We start from the raw sequence: 22,399 nt of genomic DNA on the forward strand, positions 1-22,399 counted from the left end.
CTAGAGTTGTGTTGTGATATCTTCCCGTGAGTCCCTGATCTTGGTCATACACATTTGCGTGTATGATTAGTGTACGGTCAAATTGGGGGCGTCACACTGGTGTAGTTGCAAGCAAAGCGTCGTGGAGGGATCTACATGTGAAGCGGAGTACATAGCTGCCTCGGAGGCAGCGCATGAAGTAGTCTGGATGAAGGAGTTCATCACCAACCTAGGAGTTATTCCCAATGCATCGGGCTCGATGACTCTCTTCTGTGACAACACTGGAGCTATTGCCCTTGCCAAGGGGTCCAGGTTTCACAAGAAGACTAGACACATCAAGCGTCACTTCAACTCCATTCATGGATATATTCAAGATGGAGACATAGATATATGTAAAGTGCACACAGATCTGAATGTTGCAGATCCATTGACTAAACCTTTTCCATGAGCAAAACATGAGCAACACCAGAACTCTATGGGTGTTCGATTCATCACAATGTAACTAGATTATTGACTCTAGTGCAAGCAGGAGACTATTGAAAATATGCCCTAGAGACAATAATAAAGTGGTTGTTATTATATTTCCTTGATCATGATAATTGTCTATTGTTCATCCTATAATTGTATTAACCGGAAACCGTAATACATGTGTGAATACATAGATCGTAATATGTCCCTAGTAAGCCTCTAGTTGACTAGCTCGTTGATCAATAGATGGTCATGGTTTCCTGAGCATGGACATTGGATGTCGTTGATAACGGGATCACATCATTAGGAGAATGATGTGATGGACAAGACCCAATCCTACGCATAGCACAAGATCGTGTAGTTCGTTTGCTAAAGCTTTTCTAATGCCAAGTATCATTTCCTTGGACCATGAAATTGTGCAACTCCCGGATACCGTAGGAGTGCTTTAGGTGTATCAAACGTCACAATGTAACTGGGTGACTATAAAGGTGCACTACAGGTATCTCCAAAGTGTCTGTTGGGTTGGCACGAATCGAGACTGGGATTTGTCACTCTGTATGACAGAGAGGTATCTCTGGGCCCACTCGGTAATGCATCATCATAACGAGCTCAATCTGACTAAGGAGTTAGCCACGGGATCATGCATTACAGAACGACTAAAGAGACTTGCCGGTAACGAGATTGAACGAGGTATAGAGATACTGACGATCGAATCTCGGGCAAGTAACATACCGATGGACAAAGGGAATTGTATACGGGATTGATTGAATCCTCGACATCGTGGTTCATCCGATGAGATCATCGTGGAACATGTGGGAGCCAACATGGGTATCCAGATCCCGTTGTTGGTTATTGGCCGGAGAGATGTCTCGGTCATGTCTGCATGGTTCCCGAACCCGTAGGGTCTACACACTTAAGGTTCGGTGACGCTAGAGCTGTTATGGGAAATTGTATGTTGTTACCGAAGGTTGTTTGGAGTCCCAGATGAGATCTCGGACGTCACGAGGAGTTTTGAAATGGTCAGGAGGTGAAGATTTATATATGGAAGTCCAATTTCAGTCGCCGGAATAGTTTCGGGGGTTATCGGAATTGTACCGGGACCACCGAAAGGTGTCCGAGAGTCCACCGGGTGGGGCCACCTACCCCGGGGGACTTAATGGGCTGAATATGGGAGGGAACCAGCCCCTGGTGGGCTGGTGCACCCCCCAAGGGCCCAAGGCACCTAGGGATGGAAACCCTAGGGGGAGGGGGGCCTCCCACCTTGCTTGGGGGGCAAGTCTCCCTCCTTGGCCGCCCCCCTCTAGATGCATCTAGGGGGGCCGGCCCCTCTCCCCTTCACCCTATAAAAGGGGGGGGGAGGGCTGCCACACCCCTTCTCTGGCGCAGCCCCTCCCTCCTCCAACACCTCCTCCTCCTCCGTAGTGCTTAGCGAAGCTCTGCCGGAGAACCACGAGCTCCACCACCACCACGTCGTCGTGCTGTCGGAGTTCTCCCTCAACTTCTCTTCTCCCCCTGCTGGATCAAGAAGGAGGATACGTCCCCGGGCTGTATGTGTGTTTAATGCGGAGGCGCCGTCCGTTTGGCGCTTGATCGGATCTTCCGCGATTTGAATCGCCGCGAGTATGACTCCATCAACCGCGTTCTTGTAACGCTTCCGCTTAGCAATCTTCAAGGGTATGAAGACGCACTCCCTATCTCTCGTTGCTAGCATCTCCTAGATTGATCTTGGTGACACGTATGAAAATTTTGACTTAGTACTACGTTCCGCAACAGTATTCACTATGTGTTAATGCTTTGTTTCAGTTCTTTATTAAAAGGAGGCCTTAATATCCCTTAGATTTCCCTACGGACTCCGCTGCCGCAGGAGGGTAGGATGGAAGATATCATGCAAGTTCTTTCTATAAGCACGTATGACTATATAAGAAATACATGCCTACATTGAATTGATAAATTGGAGCTATTGTGTATCGCTCTAGGTTGCGACTGTTATATGATGAATGTCATCCAACACAAATATACAACGTTGATCCAATGCCTACGTTTTTCTCATATTGATCTTTGCTTAGTCACTATTGTTGTTGTTGTTGTTACAATCACTACAAAACTGCTTCTGTTATTGTTCTTGTTACTATTGCTACTATTACTATTAGTAACAAACTATCAAACTACTGTGTGTTTGCTTGTATTTGCGTTGGTATTTCCTTAAAGAGGAGATGATGATGTAGCACAACAACGGTAAATTTTTCCATCAGTTATGAAACCAAGGTTATTAATTCAGTAGGAGAACCAAGCAACACTATGTAAACAACAATTGCACACAAATAACAACTACTTGCAACCCAACACGTAAAAGAGGTTGTCAATCCCTTCTCAATATTGAGATAGATTAAATTGTATGAGATTGGATAAACAGATTTAGCAAAAACAGAAAATAAAATAAAGAAAGAAAAAGTGCAACAAGGCATTTTTGGGTTTCTGGAATAATAGATCTGAAAATAATATGATAGGAAATAAACCCGGTGACCGCAAGATCAAACCTATCACAAAGCACCTCTTTTCATTGCTAGAAAAATCAATCTAATTCGTAGTCTTCAAAATCTTTCAACTTCACCTTCTTAACCAGCCCGCGAAGAATCTTATCTACCTCACGAGCGGAGAAACTGTGGCCAGGAAGGAGCGGTTGCAAAAACCGCACCAGAATCTCTGCCAAGAACACACGCCACCATGGGCTTTAGAATCGCAATAGAAACCTGCCGCCTTGTGTGGGGGAAGAGAAAGAGCAGCGGTTAGGTTTAATCGCCTAGGGTACTTGAAACATAGAGTGGGTCTTTTTACATGGAATCATTGGTACACGGGGAGATCGCACTAGAGATGAACTTATCTTTTTTTTCTTTGTGAGGATGAGATGAACTTATCTTAATGTGTAGGATGTCAAACGGCTACGCGTGGATCCATTAGTTCGTGTGATTGTGATCTTGGGCAGTAATCATTGCTTAACTACGCCATCCGTCGCCGCATAAAGCTATAATCCTTGGCAGTAATACGAAATTACTAGGATTTTGACAAAGAATATCTGGATCCATCTTGGACCTGGAATCTTTGACCCTGGCAGACCGGGCCCTGGCAGCCAGCGCGGGCAGACCACCACCACTGACTGACGCACTCGCAGCATCTCGATGCCGAAATGAACCTGAGCCCGGCCCTACCCGTCCGAGCCGCCGTCCCGGTCTTCCCTCAAGCCGGGCCACCCGACCCGCTGCCACGGCCCACCACCATACGAATTCACCACCAGTTTTCTTCCAGTGGCTCCTTCCGCCCGGCCAGTCAAACGGCAGTCGCGGTTGCTGCTGGGCGTGGAGAGGCTGAGTCACGCACGCACGCACGCGACGCGACGCGGGCCAGCGAGCCAGCCGCGAGAGCCGGCGCGGACGGGGAGGGGACGCGACCCACACGCCTCCCTCCCCCCTCCCTACATTTCCTCCGCACTGTCCCCACCAGCACGCTCCCCCTCCCCCTCGCTCCGCTCAGTGTGTGCCGCCCCGCCCCCACCCCGCCCCCACCTGTTCGACGGAACTCCGGCGAGGCGGCGATGGTCTTCAAGGGCCGCTTCTTCTCGTCGCGGCACAAGTCGTCCGAGTCCTCCAGCCCCGACGGCAGCAACAGCCCGCGCACGCCCACCTCCGCCCCCGGGGCGGCCTCCGCGGCCTCGCCGGCCTCCTCCTCCGCCTCCTCCAGATCCGACAAGAAGAAGCCCAAATCCGAGACCCCCAAGAAGCGCGACAAGCTCTTCGGCTCCGCCGCCGTCGCCGTGCCCTCCCCCAGGGCCTCCCCGGCCTCCTCCACCTCCAGCCCCTCCGCCGCCAAGCACCACCTCAGGGATGCGGCCCCCGCCGCCGCGCTCTCGCCGATCCTCGCCTCCTCGCTCGGCCTCAACAAGATCAAGACGAGATCCGGCCCGCTGCCGCACGAGGGCCAGCGGATGGCCGCCGCGCTCGGGAGCAGCAACCTCGCGCGCGGCCACTCCCAGGCGGGGACAGCCTCCGGGAAGAAGGGCGTCAGCTCGTGGGCCGATTCCACCAGCGCTGGCAGTGCTAGTAACCGGGGCAAGGGAAAGGCCGCCGAGCAGCCCGTGCAACCCGTGCGCGCCGTGGAACCGGAAGGGAAGAGCGCTGCAAAAGGTAGTGGTGATCCTGCGTGTGTATGTACCCTGTTTGCAAGTTTTGTTCATGGCTTTGCTGCATAGTCCTGTAAGCTGGCTACTGATTGGTGGAAGCTAGGGCTTAGAACTTAGTACTAGTGCTGGTGAGCTCTCATATAGGCCGCGAATGGGAGTGTAGGCTCTAGCTATTCATGCTATTCAATTGCTTACTAAGTTGGCGGTTTCCGATAAGACATCACACAGCAGATGATCTGTAGTCTCACCTTAGATGTGTTGAGTTGTCGAGTGACGCAAATGCGTAACTCATCTTGATGTATGTCGTATCCAGATACCTGGTGCTGACGAAATGAATTTTCTAATCGTTGCCAAATCGAAACGGCAAGAGAATGTTCGTTATTGCTTACCTGTTTTAGTGATTCAGCATAAGGCGACCCCAACTAAATATAGGTGCATTGTGCGCCCCTTAATTCTATATAAACAATTCATTGTATGATAGTCTTTTTTCTGACACCTGGTAGGCGTCACTCAGTATCACTTCCTTGACACTTGTCGATGGGTACAGAGCCGTATTCGGCAATTCGCTTGTGCTTCATTTGTTCGTAATATTAAAGTGTTTGGTGCAGCGTACTGAATGATACTGTAGATATGCATATTGTATTGCTATAGCTGTCTGATTACAATCCTATAGTGCATGGTGTAATTGATTTTATGAATCTCATATGAAGATTACGAGTAGGCTCGAATGCAGTACATTCTACTTTACTACTCCCTCTGTTCCCAAATATAAGTCTTTCTAGAGATTTCAACAAGTGACTACATACGGAGCAAAATGAGTAAACCTACGCTCTAAAATATGTCTACATACATCCGTATGTTGTTGTCTTTTTGAAATGTCTAAAAAGACTTACATTTAGGAACGAAGGGAGTACATTTGTATGCCCATAGGGCAATACCTAACAGCTGCTGGATCTCTCTATGCAAATTAAAACCAAGTGTGTCTTCTCTATAACTCTATACCATGTTTGTGTGTTCTGGCGTCTTTCTTTTGTGGGGATTGTTCTCTTTGTTCTGCTAATAGATGTTTACATTTGACCTGGTCCTTTGCTCTGGCGCTCTTTTGTCTTGACAACCATATCTGATACGTGGGCATATAATCTATCTTATACACAGCTAAATCTAATTCATTTCGGAACCATTCGGGAGATTTGAGGACTCCGCCCCAAATACCAGCGACCGTGGTAATGATGTATTTGTATATGCTTTCCACTCCTTACTTACAAGTAAACGATGAGTTGTCCAACTTTCCCTTTTTTCTTCTTACACGTCTGCATCCACATTTTAATTGGCAGTCTGCATATGATGCCTGTGAAACGCCAAAGGAATCCGAGTCTCCACGCTTCAAGGCCATTATGCAGGCTACCAGTGCACCAAGGAAGAGAAACCCTTCAGATATAAAGAGTTTTTCACATGAGTTGAACTCCAAAGGGGTCCGACCATTCCCATTCTTGAAACCTCGAGGCGTATACAACTTGAAGGTAATCTCAGTTATTGTTCTGAGTGAGATGATTTCAATGCTGTATCCACATTTCACACTTTTATTTTATTTTTGCCTGATTCTTCTACTACCCAATAATTATGATCTTGTCATTTGTTGTCTATGCAGGAGGTGTTAAAAGTTATTCAGGTGAGATTTGAGAAGGCAAAGGAAGAGGTAAATACAGATTTGGCAGTTTTTGCGGGGGACTTGGTTAGTGTAATGGAGAAGTACGCAGACTCTCATCCTGAGTGGAAAGAAACTTTGGAGGATTTGTTAATACTTGCACGCAGCTGCTCTGTAATGACACCCGGGGAACTTTGGCTGCAATGTGAAGGTATAGTGCAAGATTTGGATGATCAACGTCAGGAGCTCCCAATGGGTGTGCTGAAGAAGCTTTACACTCGGATGCTCTTTATCCTTACAAGATGTACAAGGCTGCTCCAGTTTCACAAGGAGAGTGGATTTGCTGAGGATGAAATTGTTATGGATCAGCGAGATAAGATTATACAATCTGCTGATAACAAGATTTTAACGCAATCAGGTCCACATGCTACAACAAGCAGAAGTAGCAAAAGCGATGCAAGAAAATCATACAGTCAAGAGCAGCATAATCTGAAATGGAGAAGAAGCCAGGAGATAAAACCTGTTAAGCTTCTGCCCCTTGACACTGATATCAAGAAAGAGGTTGAATCTCCAACCAGAGAACGGATTTCTTCCTGGAAACCTTTTCCATCACCTGTTCCAAAGCCCCCAAAAGAACCTACCCCTATTAAAGAGGAATCGCCTACTAAGAAAATAGATACACTCGCTACGATTCCTAGCGGCGTTGAGTTAACCAGTCCAGTAGAATCTGTATCACATCAACCACTTCCTCCCAAGCATCAACACAAAACTTCATGGGGACACTGGTCTGACCAGCCAAATATTTCTGAAGAGGGTTCAATAATGTGTCGCATATGTGAAGAATATATCCCTACAAATTACGTAGAAAATCATTCGGCAGTCTGTGCAATCGCTGACAGGTGTGACCAAAAAGGTGTAAGCGTTGATGAACGTTTAGTAAGAGTTGCAGAAACACTTGAAAAGTTGGTCGAGTCTTATACGCAGAGAGACCTTATCAATTCTGTCAGCAGCCCAGATGCTGCAAAAGTTTCAAATCCAAGCATCAATGAAGAATCTGATGGTGCCTCTCCAAAACTGTCTGATTGGTCTAGAAGAGGTTCTGCTGATATGATCGACTATCTCCAAGAGGCTGATAACACTATTTCGTTGGATGATATAAAAAATCTTCCTTCAATGACATGTAAGACTCGCTTTGGGCCGAAATCTGATCATGGAATGGCTACATCATCGGCAGGAAGTATGACTCCTCGATCTCCACTAACGACTCCAAGATCAAATCATATAGACATGCTTTTAGCTGGGAGAAGTGCGATTAATGAGAGTAACGATCTTCCACAGGTAAGCCATGCATACAATTTATGTTATTATATGTATGTCTATGTTTTTGCATTAGTAACAGATCATTCTGCTAGAAAGTTGTTAGTTGTGAAATTACCCAGACTGTGGAAAAGTTAGCTAGTACTCCTATCTTTGTTTATATGAGTTTGATGTGCAAAGCTAGTAACCATGATAATATATGCCGAGTACTGAACTACTGATGTTTGATGTTTTATTCTCTTATTTATGAGTTATAACAATTTAATGCAATTGTGCAACTTCTGAATGTTAACTGCTCAAAATAAATAACATAAATACGACATAAAGGGATCCGTAGATTTTCATGATAGTAGGGGAAGTCATTCTTGTATCCCCATTAGCGTTTTTTTTTCTGTTAGGAAATTACTTATATTGCAGAATTAATTAGCTTAGAGCATCTCCAGCCGTTGCCCCCCCCAGGAGGCGCTAAAAATCACCGCCTGGGGGCGTACCAGCGCTAACTGCGCGCTGGGGGCGTGATGCTCCCCAGTCGCCGCGCCCACGTTTTTTTGAAAAACAAAATTCGGCACAAACAAGGCGCAAATTCAACCAAACTTCGGCGAGTTCATAACATATTTAAAATATTTTACAAAAGAAGGAAAAAACACACTACTAGACCCGTCGTCGCCCTCGCCGGCGAAGCTCTACATGTCGAGGAGCCTGTAGAACTTCGTGTAGTCGCCGCCGCCGCCGTCGTCGTCGTCGTCGCCTCCTCCGCGGCCGCCGTCCCTGCTGCTCCCCTGCCCAGGGTCGCCGACGCGCGGTGGGTTGGACGATCCGGGGGCGTCCTCGTCCTCGCCGCTGTCGAGGATCACCACGCCGTTCTCGTCCTCGCGCCCAAGCTGGCGGGCGGCTATCTCCTCCAGGGCTCGGCGCTGCTGGACCATCTCGTCGCGGAGGTAGTCGTCCCGCGCCCACTTTAGGGCCTCCTCGTCGGAGAAGCCGTGCCGGACTATGGCCTCGTACTCCGCGGGGAGGCCGGGCTCCACCTTTGGCCTGACCAGCCGGGCAGAGGTGGGGGAGGAGTCGGTGATGCGGACGCCGGAGCTGCGGGTGCGCTGGCTGATCGGCGCGTCCTGGTGCTCCGGCTTGACGGGGAGGAGGGAGGGAGAGCTGGACGAGCGGCCGGACGAGGAGGACGCCGGGTCCATGCGTCTCGGCGTCCATGAGCTCCCACGCCGGCGGGAGAAGGAGGGGGGAGCGGGGTACTCCAGCCTGGGCGTGTTGCCGCCCTCGATGTACTCGAGGACGGCCTCCAGCGTGCGGCCGGGCTCGCCCCACCATCGGCGGCGGCCGTCGAAGTTGAGCCTTCCGGAGGGCACGACGCCGTTGGTGGCCTCGAGCTGCTCGGTGTGGCAGTGACGGAAATACCGCTCCCACAGTCGTGAATGTACCTCGGCCCTTCCCTCGCCGCCTGCGGCAGAGAGGCACGGATGCGGGCGATCTCCGCACGACGCGCCGGCCCGGTGGGCGGCGGTGGCACCGGGACCCCGCCGGCGCTGATCCTCCAAGCCCCGGGCACCCGCATGTCCGGCGGGACCGGGTACTCGGCCTCATAGAGAAGCCGAGCTTCGTCCTTGTGAAGGTGGCGGCGGCCGAAGCCGTTCGCCGCGCGCCGTTGCCTGGAAAGCGCTCGGCCATTGTGTGAACAGGAGACGGCGAGAAGAGAGGGAGGGACGGGGGCGTCAGCGGTGGAGAGTCTGTGCGTCACCGGTGCGGGAGGGATCGACTTATATAGGCGGCACTCGCATGGCCGCCGTGTGTACGCGTGGCGGGCGAGAGGACGCGCGTCGTCCCGTCTTCACTGCGCCGCCCGTGAGGCACCAATGGAGGAGGCTGACCGGCGCGGCAGCTTTGGCATTGATTCCGCCGCGGGAACCGAGGCGATGAGGACGACGACGCGACGAGTCGCTGCCAAGGAGGGCCCGTCGATTTTCGCGCCAAAAACGGTTCGGCCGGCGCCCCCAGCGCGCCGGGTTCGGCCTGGGTCCGCCGGCGCCAATTTCGGCCCGAGCCGGCAAAAAAAGGGCCTTTGGAGACTAGGCCGATTTTTCGGCGCCGGCGGCCGAAAAATCGCCGGGGGGGGGGGGGGCTTTTGGGGGCGCGGCTGGAGATGCTCTTAGTACCAGCACAATGTTACTTACGTAATCAGAAAGTACCATATAGGACGTGTTTGTTTCACCGTTTTTGGCCTGGCATCTGATTACAGTGTCATCCAAACCCATTATTCATGTTTGGTTGAGGGGGTGTTTGTTTACAGGGACTTTTTTGTGTAGGGACTAGAAAAAGTCCCTCTTAGAGACTTTTTAACCAAACAGGAGGGACTACTAGGAACTAAAAGTTGCTTTTTGGGACTAAATGAAGAAGACTCTCAAGAAGAGTCTTTTTGGGACTTCTCCAACAATGCCCCTCCCTGCACCCATTGCCTCGCCGCCCCATGGTGTTGTTTGGCTGTTATTTTTCTTTATACTAGGGGTAACATGGTTTTTTACATGTCATTTAATAACCTCTAGGGAGGGACTAGGGACTTTTTAGTCCCTGGAAACAAACAGGGAGGGACTTTTTAGGGACTAGACTTTTAAGTTGGGACTAGAAAAAGTCCTAGGACTTATGAACCAAACAGGGCCTGAGTTATGCTGGAATTAAATACTGTGGAATCGGATTACAGCGCTGTACAAAGCCGATTACGCCCAGCCCTGGCCGTTAAATGATCTGGTCCTGATCTTTCTTCTCGCTTGACATCTCCTTCATATAGATGCCGAGCTCGACACATCACTCATCTATCGAGCAGCATCCACGCCAGTGGCCGGCCATCACCAGATCTGGTTGCTGCAATATCTGCCTCACAGTATCGGGCACCGATGGCCGGCCATCGCCAGATCTTGTCGCTGCATGTGCTGCTGCTGCCATTGGCACCACTGCAGCCGCTAATCTCTCTTCCAATCATGCGACCTCCTCTCAGCTTTTAGGCATCCAAGAACGGCGACCGGCGAACTCTGTCTTCTTTATACTAGGGGTAACATGGTTTTTTACATGTCATTTAATAACCTCTAGGGAGGGACTAGGGACTTTTTAGTCCCTGGAAACAAACAGGGAGGGACTTTTCAGGGACTAGAGACTTTTTAGTTGGGACACCTCTGTTGATTGACTGCCTTTTCTGCGCGACAGTTACCGGGGGTAACCAAACAAAACGAGCAATCGCCTCGTCACAGCCGCAGCACCGTGTATCCTCATTACCTTACCCGTGGCCCAGCCAAACGCCTCCGTAACCTGAGGATGACATGTGGATAGTTCTTCCTAATTGTGCATCTTTGGTATTGATCTAATTATGTATTTCAATGTAACAAGTGCTAACCATTTCATATTTGAAATTTCTTCGGCTTCATCATCAACTTTTCAAGTTGCTAAAATAGTTCCATTCAATCTGTGCAGATTGTTGAACTTGCTGATATTGCACGATGTATTGCAAATACTCCTCTGGATGAAGAAAGTGCTTTGTCCCAATTGGTTACTTGCATAGAAGATCTGCAAGAAATTGTCAATCGTAGGAAGCACGAAGCCCTCACAGTGCAAACATTTGGCACTCGCATAGAAAAGCTCCACCGGTGAGGATCTGCTGAGTCAATACAATTCTTTCAGCAACTTCACTTTTGCTCATTTATAACAGTATTACTATTTTCCTTTTTTAACTCTTGAATTGATTCTGCCTTCTCATTTTCATAAATCCTTCAGGGAGAAATACCTGCAGCTTTGTGACTCAGTTGATATGGACAAGGTTGACTCGTCGAGTACCATAATGGACGAAGAAGATGATGTTGTTCGTAGCTTACGAGCAAGTCCTGTTCATCCAGTCAAGGATCGTACTTCAATCGATGACTTTGAAATCATAAAACCTATCAGCCGCGGAGCATTTGGACGTGTTTTCTTGGCCAAGAAAAGAACTACAGGAGACCTCTTTGCTATAAAGGTATTTTTTGTAGATACTCATGTCATCTGTCAGTATATTTTTTTTAGTGAATGTACCAAAAATGGCATGGAGCAAGTAATTGGATTGAAAAACATTAGCGGGCTTACATGAATGTCCTGACAGAGAGAAGTTCTTGTGGGATTTTAGTTTTCAGGGATGGGGGCATTTTCCCCTTGTATTGGCTCCCAGCTTGCTAATTCAAGAAAAAGAAAAGGTCGAGTATAGCTAGTGTTAGTTCTCACATTTCAATCTGGACTACCATCTTTGCCTATTCATGTTTGTTAGCACGTAAAACTAGGTTTCGGAAAGGATCATATTACATGATCACTTTCCATAAGAATGGATGTGTATTGTGCTTTTGATAGGACTTGATTGCATGCTGACACACCACATAAATCAATACCATGGGACTGATTTTACTACTAAACGCTTCTCAGCTTATGTTCATGTAGAAGTACAGCAGCAAATTTGAATTTGCTCTGGTAAAGCTTTCATTTGTTTCATGGCGAAGAATACTCATGTGCTGGATTCCTCTACTTTAAGCAGGTACTTAGGAAGGCAGATATGATTCGAAAAAATGCCGTCGAAAGTATATTGGCTGAACGCGATATATTGATCACGGTCAGGAATCCTTTTGTGGTGAGTGAACTTACAGTTATGACTATCAACTAGGATATAACTTGATTCTAAAATGGTTATGCTTTTGGAAGGTTCGTTTCTTCTATTCGTTTACCTCTCGGGAAAATTTGTATCTGGTCATGGAGTACTTAAATGGAGGCGACCTGTATTCTTTACTGAGAAATTTAGGGTGCTTGGATGAAGATGTTGCTCGTGTATATCTTGCAGAAGTTGTAAGTTTATTTACAAGTTTGTGTCTGAGCACTTCTCATTTTCTCCCTGCCAATTTATTAAAAAATAATATGCTGCAGGTGCTAGCTTTGGAATATTTGCACTCCATGCAGATTGTTCACAGAGATCTAAAACCTGACAACCTATTGATTGCTCATGATGGGCATGTAAAGGTAACGCACACAGATGATAATTGACCTCTCTCCGAATCATCGCATCTTCCACATTTGATAGTTGTAGAATAGCATTCTTATTTTTCAAATGTGATTCTTATTTCTGTTTGGTTACTGGTTGTATTTACTTTGATAGAAGAAAATCAGATTTGTAACAGGAGATAAAATAACCAGCCAACTTACATGCTATTGAGTATAATCAATATTCAAGTCCATGATGCGTTATTAGAAATTTATAATGCCACCATGTCATCTTTTTTTTTTTGGATTTCAGAGGCTCCGAGCTTCGTGTTAGCGTATTAGGTAATGCTAAAAAACCATGATTTTTTTTCTTGGAGAAAAACATAGGATTTCGCTACAAATCGAACGTCAAATTTTTGAGCATGGCAAATCAAATGTTTTTAAGGGAAAATTATGTTGTCGCGTGGATGGTAATTTTTCCTTTAGCAAGCATGGCAAATCCTTGCCATGTTCAGTTTTTGGCCAGGATCTACCATGCTTGCTAAAGGAAATTGCCATCCTCGCGACAACATAAATTTCCATAAAAAATCGTTCGATTTGCCATGGTTAAAAATCTGATGAAAAACACAAGGCACTGTCAAATTTAAGCTTAGTGCAGATCCATTGGCTTATTACGAGGTGCTATACATAATTAAAGAACATATTTGTGACACAAGTTTGTTTCTGAATTCCCATTTCTTGCAGCCTAAAATTATTTCATTAGCCACTACTTCCATACCCAATATCCTATTTTCTAAGCATTTTACGGGCAGGAAGAATACCATTTCCGTTATTGCGATACCATGTCTATTTCCTCCTAATATTTATGCTGTTTTTAATCTTCATTTCCTTCAGTTGACAGATTTTGGGTTGTCCAAGGTTGGTCTGATCAATAGCACAGATGATCTATCTGGCCCTGCTGTTAGTGGGGCTTCATTGTATGGAGACGATGAACCTCAGATGAATGAATTAGAGGAAATGGATCACCGAGCACGGCGACAAAAGCGTTCTGCGGTTGGAACCCCTGATTATTTAGCACCAGAAATCCTTTTGGGGACAGGGCATGGTAAAATGATAAACATAATTTTAGTTTAAATTCTATGTTTTCTTCTGGTCTTGACTATTACTTTTTTGCTGTGTGCATTATCTTCACAGGTACTAGTGCAGATTGGTGGTCTGTAGGTGTAATTCTTTTTGAGTTACTTGTTGGAATACCTCCATTTAATGCAGAGCACCCTCAGGTACCATACTTTGCATTTTCTGTATAAAATGTTGGTTGCTAGAACTCAATGTTGGTTTTTGTTATCTGGATGTGTTGATGCAACTTGACATTCTTGTTGTACTTGTTTCTGCAGACAATTTTTGACAATATTCTTAATCGCAAAATACCTTGGCCACATGTCCCAGAAGAGATGAGTTTTGAAGCGAAAGATCTAATTGACAAGTAAGATTTTTTCCAAACCATCTGAGTACTTAATTAATAATATTTATAGCGTTACATGATAGTATGTTATTGCTTCCTGTTCAAATGTTAATAAGGGCTTTAGGTATTGTGCTTTGTCGTACTTTGGGGAGTTGGGATCTGGGAGCACTGTTCCAAATATGGCCAGTCAATCGACATCTTGGTCAGTTAATCGCCACTCGGTGGATCACCGAATAGCCAATTAACTGATTTATCGGACGATTAACTGGAAAATGCGCCTATTTATCCCTACTCAGCACCTGACCGATATATGGTACCAGTTACCGATATCCTGAACATTATCTGGGAGTTAAAGGGCTAATATTATTGCATGTTTGGGCTGCATTCATTTTGATTATTGTTGCAATACACAAAAGAAACCTAACCATACATGTCCACTAATTATACTCCCTCCGTCCCAAAATTCTTGTCTTAGATTTGTCTAGATACGGATGTATCAAGTCATGTTTTAGTATTAGATACATCCGTATCTAGACAAATGTAAGACAAGGATCTTGGGACGGAGGGAGTATCTTCTAAATCATACACTAATGATCCACCTTCTCCTCGAAAAGGAGATTTTAGTAAATAACCAAATATAGCACTGGGGCTAAGGATCTATCATGAGATTCACCTAAATAATCGAAGCCTGAAAGGTATAATCCATTATTATTCATTTATACGCTGTTGGGTAAACTGACATACGATCTTGCTTACTTCAACTGTTCGATCACCACACAAGTTGCTTCAGATCAAGTTTATTAATTAGAATTTCATATTGTTGGTTGTATTACACAGGTGGGATTTAGAGTCAAACTAGACACAAGTACTTCCATACTCATGTCATTGCAAACAGTTATAGTTGTTCGCCGGATAGCTTGGCATTTGCTCTCTACTTTGAGATGACATAGAACCGGCCTTTATAGTTTTGCAGTTTCTATGAATAGGATAATAGTAGTACTGTAGTAGCATGTTCCGTATATGCTATGTTTGTCACCCGTGCTCTCAGTGCAATATATAGTCTGGAATCTTTGTACATTTTCTCTTTTAAGTATAGGCATGCCATCAATGGTGCAGATTTCAGTTACAAGACCGCTTAGCAACTTCATGCTCAGATTCTAAATGTTTGATCTATTTAATTGCCGATATTGTTTAAGTAAGACTAGAGTGATCTTACAATAAGTTCCTCCAGATTTTTGACAGAAGACCCTCATCAACGTCTAGGATCAGATGGTGCCTCTGAGGTATTTTGATGGTGCTAGAAATTTCCTTTCATGGAACTTTATTTCATTGATACTCTATTAAAATATTTTATGATATATACCTGATTGATGTTGCTAATCCTATTTCCTTTAGGTCAAACAACATCCATTCTTTAAGGATGTTAGCTGGGATACCATTGCTAGGCAGAAGGTGAGATAGTGTTAACGATTATTTTCTGAAGACACGAACTGCATCTCTTTTGTACAGGCATACCAGGGATAACAGAAAAATCATTTGCAGGCTGCCTTCGTTCCCTCCTCAGATAGTGCATTTGATACCAGCTACTTCACCAGCCGTTACTCTTGGAATCCATCAGATGAAAACATATATGAAGCATATGAGTTTGAGGATTCCAGTGAGAATGGAAGCCTTAGTGGCAGCAGTAGTTGCGTGAGCAATCACCAAGATGACATGGTATGGATAATTTTTGTCTCAGTGATTGAAAAGAACATGATTAAGCAATTTCAGTAGTTGTAGGAAGCAAAAAAAAAAGCTGTATTTTCATTTCGGATTGTTAATCTACCTTTATGTTCTTCAGTTCCTTTGGTAAAACTGTTTCAAAATTGTGAATTAGGGGGATGAGCATGGAGGTGGCCCCACCGACTTTGAATCTGGCCCAAATGTCAATTACTCTTTCAGTAACTTCTCGTTCAAGGTAAACCTACAGCTTCACAGGCCTTACTTTTCGTTCATATCCAATGATGATTGAAGTATATCAACACATAGATTGAATGATCTTGAATTAACTGTTCCCCAAGTGTGTGTGTTAGCCCTTCCCTTTCCACTATATCAAACATAGCTTACATTTCTTTCTTCGAGTGAATTTTGAATATTACAAGTTTGCACGCAAATTGCAAGAAAATGACAGCTCAAGGACCAAATTGCAAGAAAATTGCTTTGTCCGATTGGTGGACAGGCAATTTGGCGTGCTGTGTGGGAATGGTGTAGTATTTTGTAAGTATGAAGTGAGCCTGGGTGGGACTTGGATGCATCCTAAAACTTGGTAGTTTTGTAGTAGAGTTTTTTGATCCCCAAAATCTGCAATCTTGTAATAGTTTCTACATCCAACCATTTTTACTAAATTTACGCGTCCTGTCCACTGCTTGGCATTAAATATCACCATTTTAACATCATCGTATACTGTTAAGAGCCAGATGCAAATATTCCGCACAATCATTGCCATAGTAGCCAGAGGCAAATATTGAATGCTAAGTTACTATAAATGGTGGTCGTCTATGGGTGAGTTGGTTAAGCTATAGTTCATTTATCCACTGTAACACATTATACACATAGTACAAATACCCAAAGTTATTAGTAATGTTCCAACACTGCAAATGACAGTTTTGACCTGTCACTGCATCTGTGGTCTGGTTTCAAATGCGAAACCAGTCCTTAAAATGTAAATCCAGTCCCTTTTGTGCATCGCCCTTGTAAATTCTTCTGGCCACAGAATCCATCCCAAAGTTATTAATAATGACCCGGCACTGCAAATAACAGTTTTCACCTGTCATTGTGATTGCGATCTGGTTTCAAATATGATATTAGTCCTTAAATATACATCCGTGAAATTTTATTATTAGCCCCCTCGTGCATATATGCTGCATATCATTCTTCTAAATTCTTCTTGCCGCAGAATCTTTCACAACTTGCATCCATCAATTATGATCTGCTGACGAAAGGATTGAAGGACGAGCCTCCTATGAAACCTGAAACATAGCCGTGTTTATACTGAGGTTTGATTTATTTGAAGTAACCAAAACAGTTTACAAGGCGCTTGGGTGGTGTGGATCTTGTACATGTAAGTGCGCCAGTTTTACGCGCAGTTAAATATCGCATATGCGATGCTGTTCCATCTAATTGCTACTATCAATTTTGCAGATGAAAGTGAGGCATGGACATCCAGCGGAGTGCAGTTTTGCGGTGGAAACAATTGTGGTGTCATCGTCGGTGAAACATCCTTGACCATAAGTTGGCATGAGTTACCTAGGAGCTCTGTTTTTTCTTTTCTTTTTCTTTTTTTCGTCCCATCATCGGCCTTGGGTGCCCAAGATTGGTCAAGGTTTACTGTATTCAGAATACAACTCCTGAAAGTGTAGATGGTCTCAGAATTGTCGTAATTGTGGCAGGTCAATGGGGATGGAGTAGGTTTACCTGTACCCAGAACTGTTGCGTAACATTCACTGGGTATAAATCTGGTCAATGCCAATGCTCCAAACTTCTTGCTGTTGGTATCAGTTTTCTTAATTGCCTGGTACATCTAGAGTATATTTTTACCCATCCGTTGACACTTATATGCTGACAAAGATTAAAATTTAGGCTTTTATTATTTCGTAAAATGAGGCATAATTCTTTTAGGCCCCGTTTGGATTGTTGTTTGCTCCTAAATACCATTGATAGACCTTGAGCCGTCATTTTTATTCCGGACAAAAATTATTTTACGGCCGGTATATACACTTGTAAATTAAATCCGGGTGAAAATGATTGGATCCAAGTATTATATAGCGACGTTTGTATTTGTATAATCTAGCTTAGTTCCATAGAACAGTCGGAGTTTTTGTAACAGAACCGTGCCCTGAAATTTAGCTGAAAATGATTGGATCCAAGTATATTTTTGTGCATGACATGACATATGCCTCAGGACTATCTACTCACTCTGCCCCAAAATATATAGTGCATATTAGATTTTTATAGTCCAACTTTGTAACCTTTAACCAAATTTATAGATGAAATTGTCGAACATCTAGAATACACTAGATTCATCACAAGATATATTTGATGTGGTAGCTATAGATATTTTTCTCTATAAACTCGGTCGAAGTCAGTGAAGCTCAACTTGAGAGAAAACCGGTCAACAAAGCGTGTATAATCATGAATAATCACGATGCGCTACAAAAAGGCAGCAATCAGTCCAACCACCTTCAGAAACAAGACATTCTGCTCTTTCTATGGCCACATTCAGTCAAATACATCAGACAGACAGGTGCCATAAAAAAGCGTTAGATAGAAAGCGAGCATTCACATATCCCAGGTAACATTGAAGATTAGAATACACGCCAAAACGCTGGAACATCAATGGTCAACCCAGGGCAGGAGAAATTTCGGTGAACATCGATTTGTCAACCAATGGCAGGAGCAGTTTCTTCTGGCCATATCCATACACTGATAGTAGGAATCTTCTTTCTTAGGTGTTCTCATTGAATGCGTGGCCGCACTCCGGGCACTCGTAGAAGATAGTCTGCCCCTCATCCGCTGACCGAAGCTGCAATTGCACGTCAAGAAGGTCGGTAGGATTCAGAACTAGAAAGAGAAAATCATAACTAAAGCTGAAGGTCAGCAAATAACCTGCTTCGTGTAATATTCGAGTTCATGATGGTTGCATTCTGGACAGGCTCGCTCTGTCTAAAGGCAGAAGAGGATATATGTGAAACGCTCAAGGTATCCATCCATCCACCCAAAAAGTAATAACCAGGGGGAAAAGGCAAATAATTTAGCTTACCAGGGATCTTTGCACGATTATGTCCATATTTGGCGCCGATTCAAGAACCACAAACGGTTTCATCTTTAGCTCTCTTCTAATATCCTGTCAACAACATATACAATTCAAAATCAAGCACGTGTTGCTAAAATAGAAACTTGTGTTGCCTGGTAAAAGAATCTGCACATGCCAAGCTAGCAGGATCTAGAATCAACAGGTATCTTATACTAGACCCCAAAATCAAAAATTGTTAAAGTATAACAGTTCTTGGGTAAGCTTACACACGCCGAGCTAGATAACCATCAGTTCTTAATTTATGGAATTCATTCCCTCAACAGGTATCTTATGCTAGACCCTAAGATCAAAATTGTCAAAGTATAACAGTTCTAGGGTAAGCTTACACATCCCGAGCTAGAAAATCATCAATTCTTAATGTATGGAATTTGTTCCATTTAATTAATTAAGCTAATTCATGCATTCCAAAAGACTGAACAATTTTCTCAAGTCCAGCAGTAGCTTGGCAGGACCAGTGTATTCCTTCAAGAAACACGACACTGCAATCTAATTAGCGCAGTATATAAGCCATCCTGCACACCTAGTTCTTCGCCTGGAACCATTGGTTGATTTTGACAGAGAGAGAGGGGCGTACCTCCGCGGTGACCGCGTACCGAGTTTCTTTCCCTTCGATATCTGCAGAAAATAAGGGGCCGGTTCTGCATTAGCCACGGGATTGCCAGTCACAAGGATGCTTGGGACCAAGAATTCTGTGATTGGGGGTCCGTAGAGAGGAGTAAACTTGGGCCTGGAGAAAGGATGGGAGGGAGGGGGGAGACCTTTGGCCTTGCGCTTGAAGCCGCAGAGAGGGCAGGAGGCGTAGCGGTGGGAGTTGAAGTCGAGGAGGGTGCCGCACACGCCGCAGAACAGGAAGTCGCGCGCCTGCCAGAAAGCCATCGCCGCCTGCCACGCTGCGCCGCCGTGCGGGAGATACGGGAAGAGAGGGGGAGAGAGCCTTTTCCTTCCTCTTCTTCGGACCTCTGTCTGCGGCGATGATCAGCAGGGGAACGGCCGGCTGCGCGCTTAGGGTTTCAGCGTGGATTCGCAGCCCGGCCCATTAAGATGGATGTGGACCGGTCACCACCAGGCGGGCCCTAGGGAAAACTCTAACGCCCAGCCCAAGAGGCCTGGTCACCGCGTGCACGCGCCAGAGGCTGGGTATCTTGTCTCAAAAAAAAAGAGGCTGGGTATCTTTTTTTTTCTTGAAAGGAGGATGGGTGCTTCCTGTTCTGAGTATCTTTTTAGAGCATCTCCAACAACGGCGCGAAAAGACGCGCACGTGGGGTAAACGGGCTTTTTAGCGCGTGGATTTTTTGACGCTCTTCAACGGTGGCGGAAAAGTAGCGCACGGGGGAAAACGCGGCAGCTCGCGCGCTAGATTTAGCGCACCGTTTCCAACGCGCCTATAAATTGCGGCGCTCGTCACGTGGCTTCCACCCTGCCACGCGTGTTCTCCCCGCTCCCTCTGCCGCTTCTCTGTTGCTTGCTCGCCGTGCCCTCACCGCGCCACCATGTCGCCGCGCAGCCGGGGATCGTCTGGCTACCGCGGTGTCCGCGAGCACCCTGGCGGCAGTTACTATGCCGAGATCCGGTCCGGCGACGTCCGGCTCGGCCTCGCCAAACCAGACGATGAACGCGCTGCAAAGTACTTTTTAACACGTCACGCGTTGGACGACTGTTGGAGATGCTCTTAGTACCACACAGTTATACGAGAAGAATTTCGACCACTTTAAAAGAGCGCTTCAACCGTTGCTCATCGCCGGGCTTGGTGACGCTTGCCTATGACCGTAGATGAACGGGGCAGACGGGAATTATGCAAGCCTCACATGATGCACCGTGTGAGTGCAGCATTTCCCTAATAACTGGATTTAAGCAAGCGGACTGGTACATCCGTGTACCGCTCCCGCAGCTTGTCTAGTACTTTCTTTTTTCCTTATTAATTGTTATATTTTGGCAATTTTCAATTACTAATATATTTTGAAAATTATATTTTGAAAATCATCAGCATTATGCACAGTTAATATCGCGGATGGCACCAACGGCCCTTGTCTGATGTATCTTTATTGTGTCTTAGCATTATTCATTGGCATAATCTTTGAAATCTTTGGCATCCCTAGCGGTTTGCACAGCCGATCAAACCAAGGGTTGTGGTATGTTCTTTTAATTACTCACTCCGTTCGAAATTACTTGTTGCAGAAATGGATGTATCTAGATGTATTTTAGTTCTAGATACATCCATATCCGAAACCAGTAATTCCGAACGGAAGGAGTATATCTTAGGCCTAATTTGGTTCATAGGATAGGAAAATCATAGGAACAGGAAAGTCATAGGAAATAAGATGATATGTACCTCAAATCCTATGAGTAGGAATAGAAAAGGAGATGCTCTTTGGTTCACATCATAAGATTTTTTCCATTGAGTCTAGGCTAATACTCCCTCCGTCCCAAAAAACATGTCGCGAGGGAAGTTTTGCAAAAAGCCCTCCAGTTTCTCCCGACCGAACCCGCGCTCCTCGTCTTGCTCCTCCGACAGAATCCCCAGCTCCGCTGCTCCCCGCCGCCGTAACTTCGCTCCTCCACGCCGCCGCAGCTGCCCTGTCCCCGCCGCCGCAGCTCCCCCGCTCCCCTGCTGCAGCTGCCTACTGCTCCACCGCCGCAGCTGCCACTCGCCTGCCTCACCAAGCTCCCCCCTTCATCATAAAAATGTTCAATTTCCCCAGCTACCGCCGCGCTCTGCTCCGGCTGTGTCGGAACCGGCGTCGGCGAGCCCAGAGGCGCTGGATCCGGACCACCACCAACAACCTCATGTCTTGGGGTCGAGCGTGGTGGCGGCGGAGCAAGGATGGAGTCCGGCAAGGGCGGTGCAGACCGGCCACGGGGCTCGCTGGAGAAGGAGTTGAGGGATGGCAGCGGCAGCAAGGCCATGAAGGCAGGGTCGACGGAGTGGCGGACGGCAGAGCAGGGCCTTGGCGGCTTGGCTGTAGGCAGGCGCTCGATGCGTCGTTCCCACGCAACAGAAGCAGGGGAGGCCGGCGGGGTCTTGGATGGCGACGCGGGACCTGACGGCAGCTTGGCGTGGGCGCCGGGGCCACCGGAGTTGGCCCCTCCAGTGGTAGCGCGGGGAGGCACGGCGCGGAAGGGAGGAGGTGGGCGGCGGGAGGCTGCAGGGGCGACGCGCTCGGGGAGGGAGAGTGGGGATCGGGAACGAGGGGGATGGAGCTCGCGGCGGCCATTGACACCCAGTGCATTGGGATGGATGCATGAGAGGTGCGTGCGTGCTTTCTTGCTGACCACCTGTTGGGGAACGTAGTAATTTCAAAAATTTCCCTACGCACACGCAAGATCATGGTGATGCACAGCAACGAGGGGGAGAGTATGATCTACGTACCCTGGTAGATCGCAACGGAAGCGTTGACACAACGTAGAGGAAGTAGTCGTACGTCTTCTTCCTGATCCGACCGATCCAAGCACCATTATTCTGGCACCTCCGAGTTCTTAGCACACGTATAGCTCGATGACGATCCCCGGGCTCCG

At 46.3% G+C, this 22,399-nt stretch overlaps 2 protein-coding genes across 2 annotated transcripts; one reads left to right on the top strand and one right to left on the bottom strand.

Moving 5' to 3' along the window:
- The first annotated feature begins 3,618 nt into the window (after nt 1-3,618).
- Nucleotides 3,619-17,567, top strand: LOC125550402 (probable serine/threonine protein kinase IREH1). The gene is made up of 18 exons (XM_048713395.1): nt 3,619-4,625; nt 5,777-5,844; nt 5,956-6,141; nt 6,270-7,604; nt 11,055-11,227; nt 11,355-11,589; nt 12,136-12,228; nt 12,300-12,440; nt 12,519-12,611; nt 13,467-13,677; nt 13,767-13,852; nt 13,967-14,055; nt 15,266-15,317; nt 15,430-15,486; nt 15,577-15,750; nt 15,911-15,991; nt 16,970-17,134; nt 17,215-17,567. The coding sequence occupies exons 1-17, from the start codon at nt 3,632-3,634 to the stop codon at nt 17,051-17,053; spliced, it is 4,152 nt and encodes a 1,383-aa protein (XP_048569352.1). The 5' UTR covers nt 3,619-3,631; the 3' UTR covers nt 17,054-17,134; nt 17,215-17,567.
- A 587-nt stretch (nt 17,568-18,154) lies between these two features.
- On the bottom strand, nt 18,155-19,889 carry LOC125550403 (DNA-directed RNA polymerase I subunit RPA12-like). The gene is made up of 5 exons (XM_048713396.1): nt 19,645-19,889; nt 19,461-19,501; nt 18,833-18,916; nt 18,679-18,735; nt 18,155-18,595 (listed from the first exon to the last, which is right to left on the bottom strand). The coding sequence occupies exons 1-5, from the start codon at nt 19,760-19,762 to the stop codon at nt 18,518-18,520; spliced, it is 378 nt and encodes a 125-aa protein (XP_048569353.1). The 5' UTR covers nt 19,763-19,889; the 3' UTR covers nt 18,155-18,517.
- Nucleotides 19,890-22,399: the final 2,510 nt, after the last annotated feature.

This window comes from Triticum urartu, chromosome 4 (assembly GCF_003073215.2).
Source record: "Triticum urartu cultivar G1812 chromosome 4, Tu2.1, whole genome shotgun sequence".
Classification (NCBI taxonomy): domain Eukaryota; kingdom Viridiplantae; phylum Streptophyta; class Magnoliopsida; order Poales; family Poaceae; genus Triticum; species Triticum urartu.

Excerpts from the sequence above, each read along its gene's own strand:
- LOC125550402 (XM_048713395.1), top strand. The coding sequence starts at position 3,632 with ATGAACCTGAGCCCGGCCCTACCCGTCCGAGCCGCCGTCCCGGTCTTC. Across the intron at positions 13,853-13,966 it reads TTAATGCAGAGCACCCTCAG|ACAATTTTTGACAATATTCT; the intron begins GTACCATACTTT and ends TTGTTTCTGCAG. Across the intron at positions 14,056-15,265 it reads GCGAAAGATCTAATTGACAA|ATTTTTGACAGAAGACCCTC; the intron begins GTAAGATTTTTT and ends AAGTTCCTCCAG.
- LOC125550403 (XM_048713396.1), bottom strand. The coding sequence starts at position 19,762 with ATGGCTTTCTGGCAGGCGCGCGACTTCCTGTTCTGCGGCGTGTGCGGC. Across the intron at positions 18,917-19,460 it reads GGTACGCGGTCACCGCGGAG|GATATTAGAAGAGAGCTAAA; the intron begins GTACGCCCCTCT and ends TGTTGTTGACAG. Across the intron at positions 18,596-18,678 it reads TCGAATATTACACGAAGCAG|CTTCGGTCAGCGGATGAGGG; the intron begins GTTATTTGCTGA and ends GTGCAATTGCAG.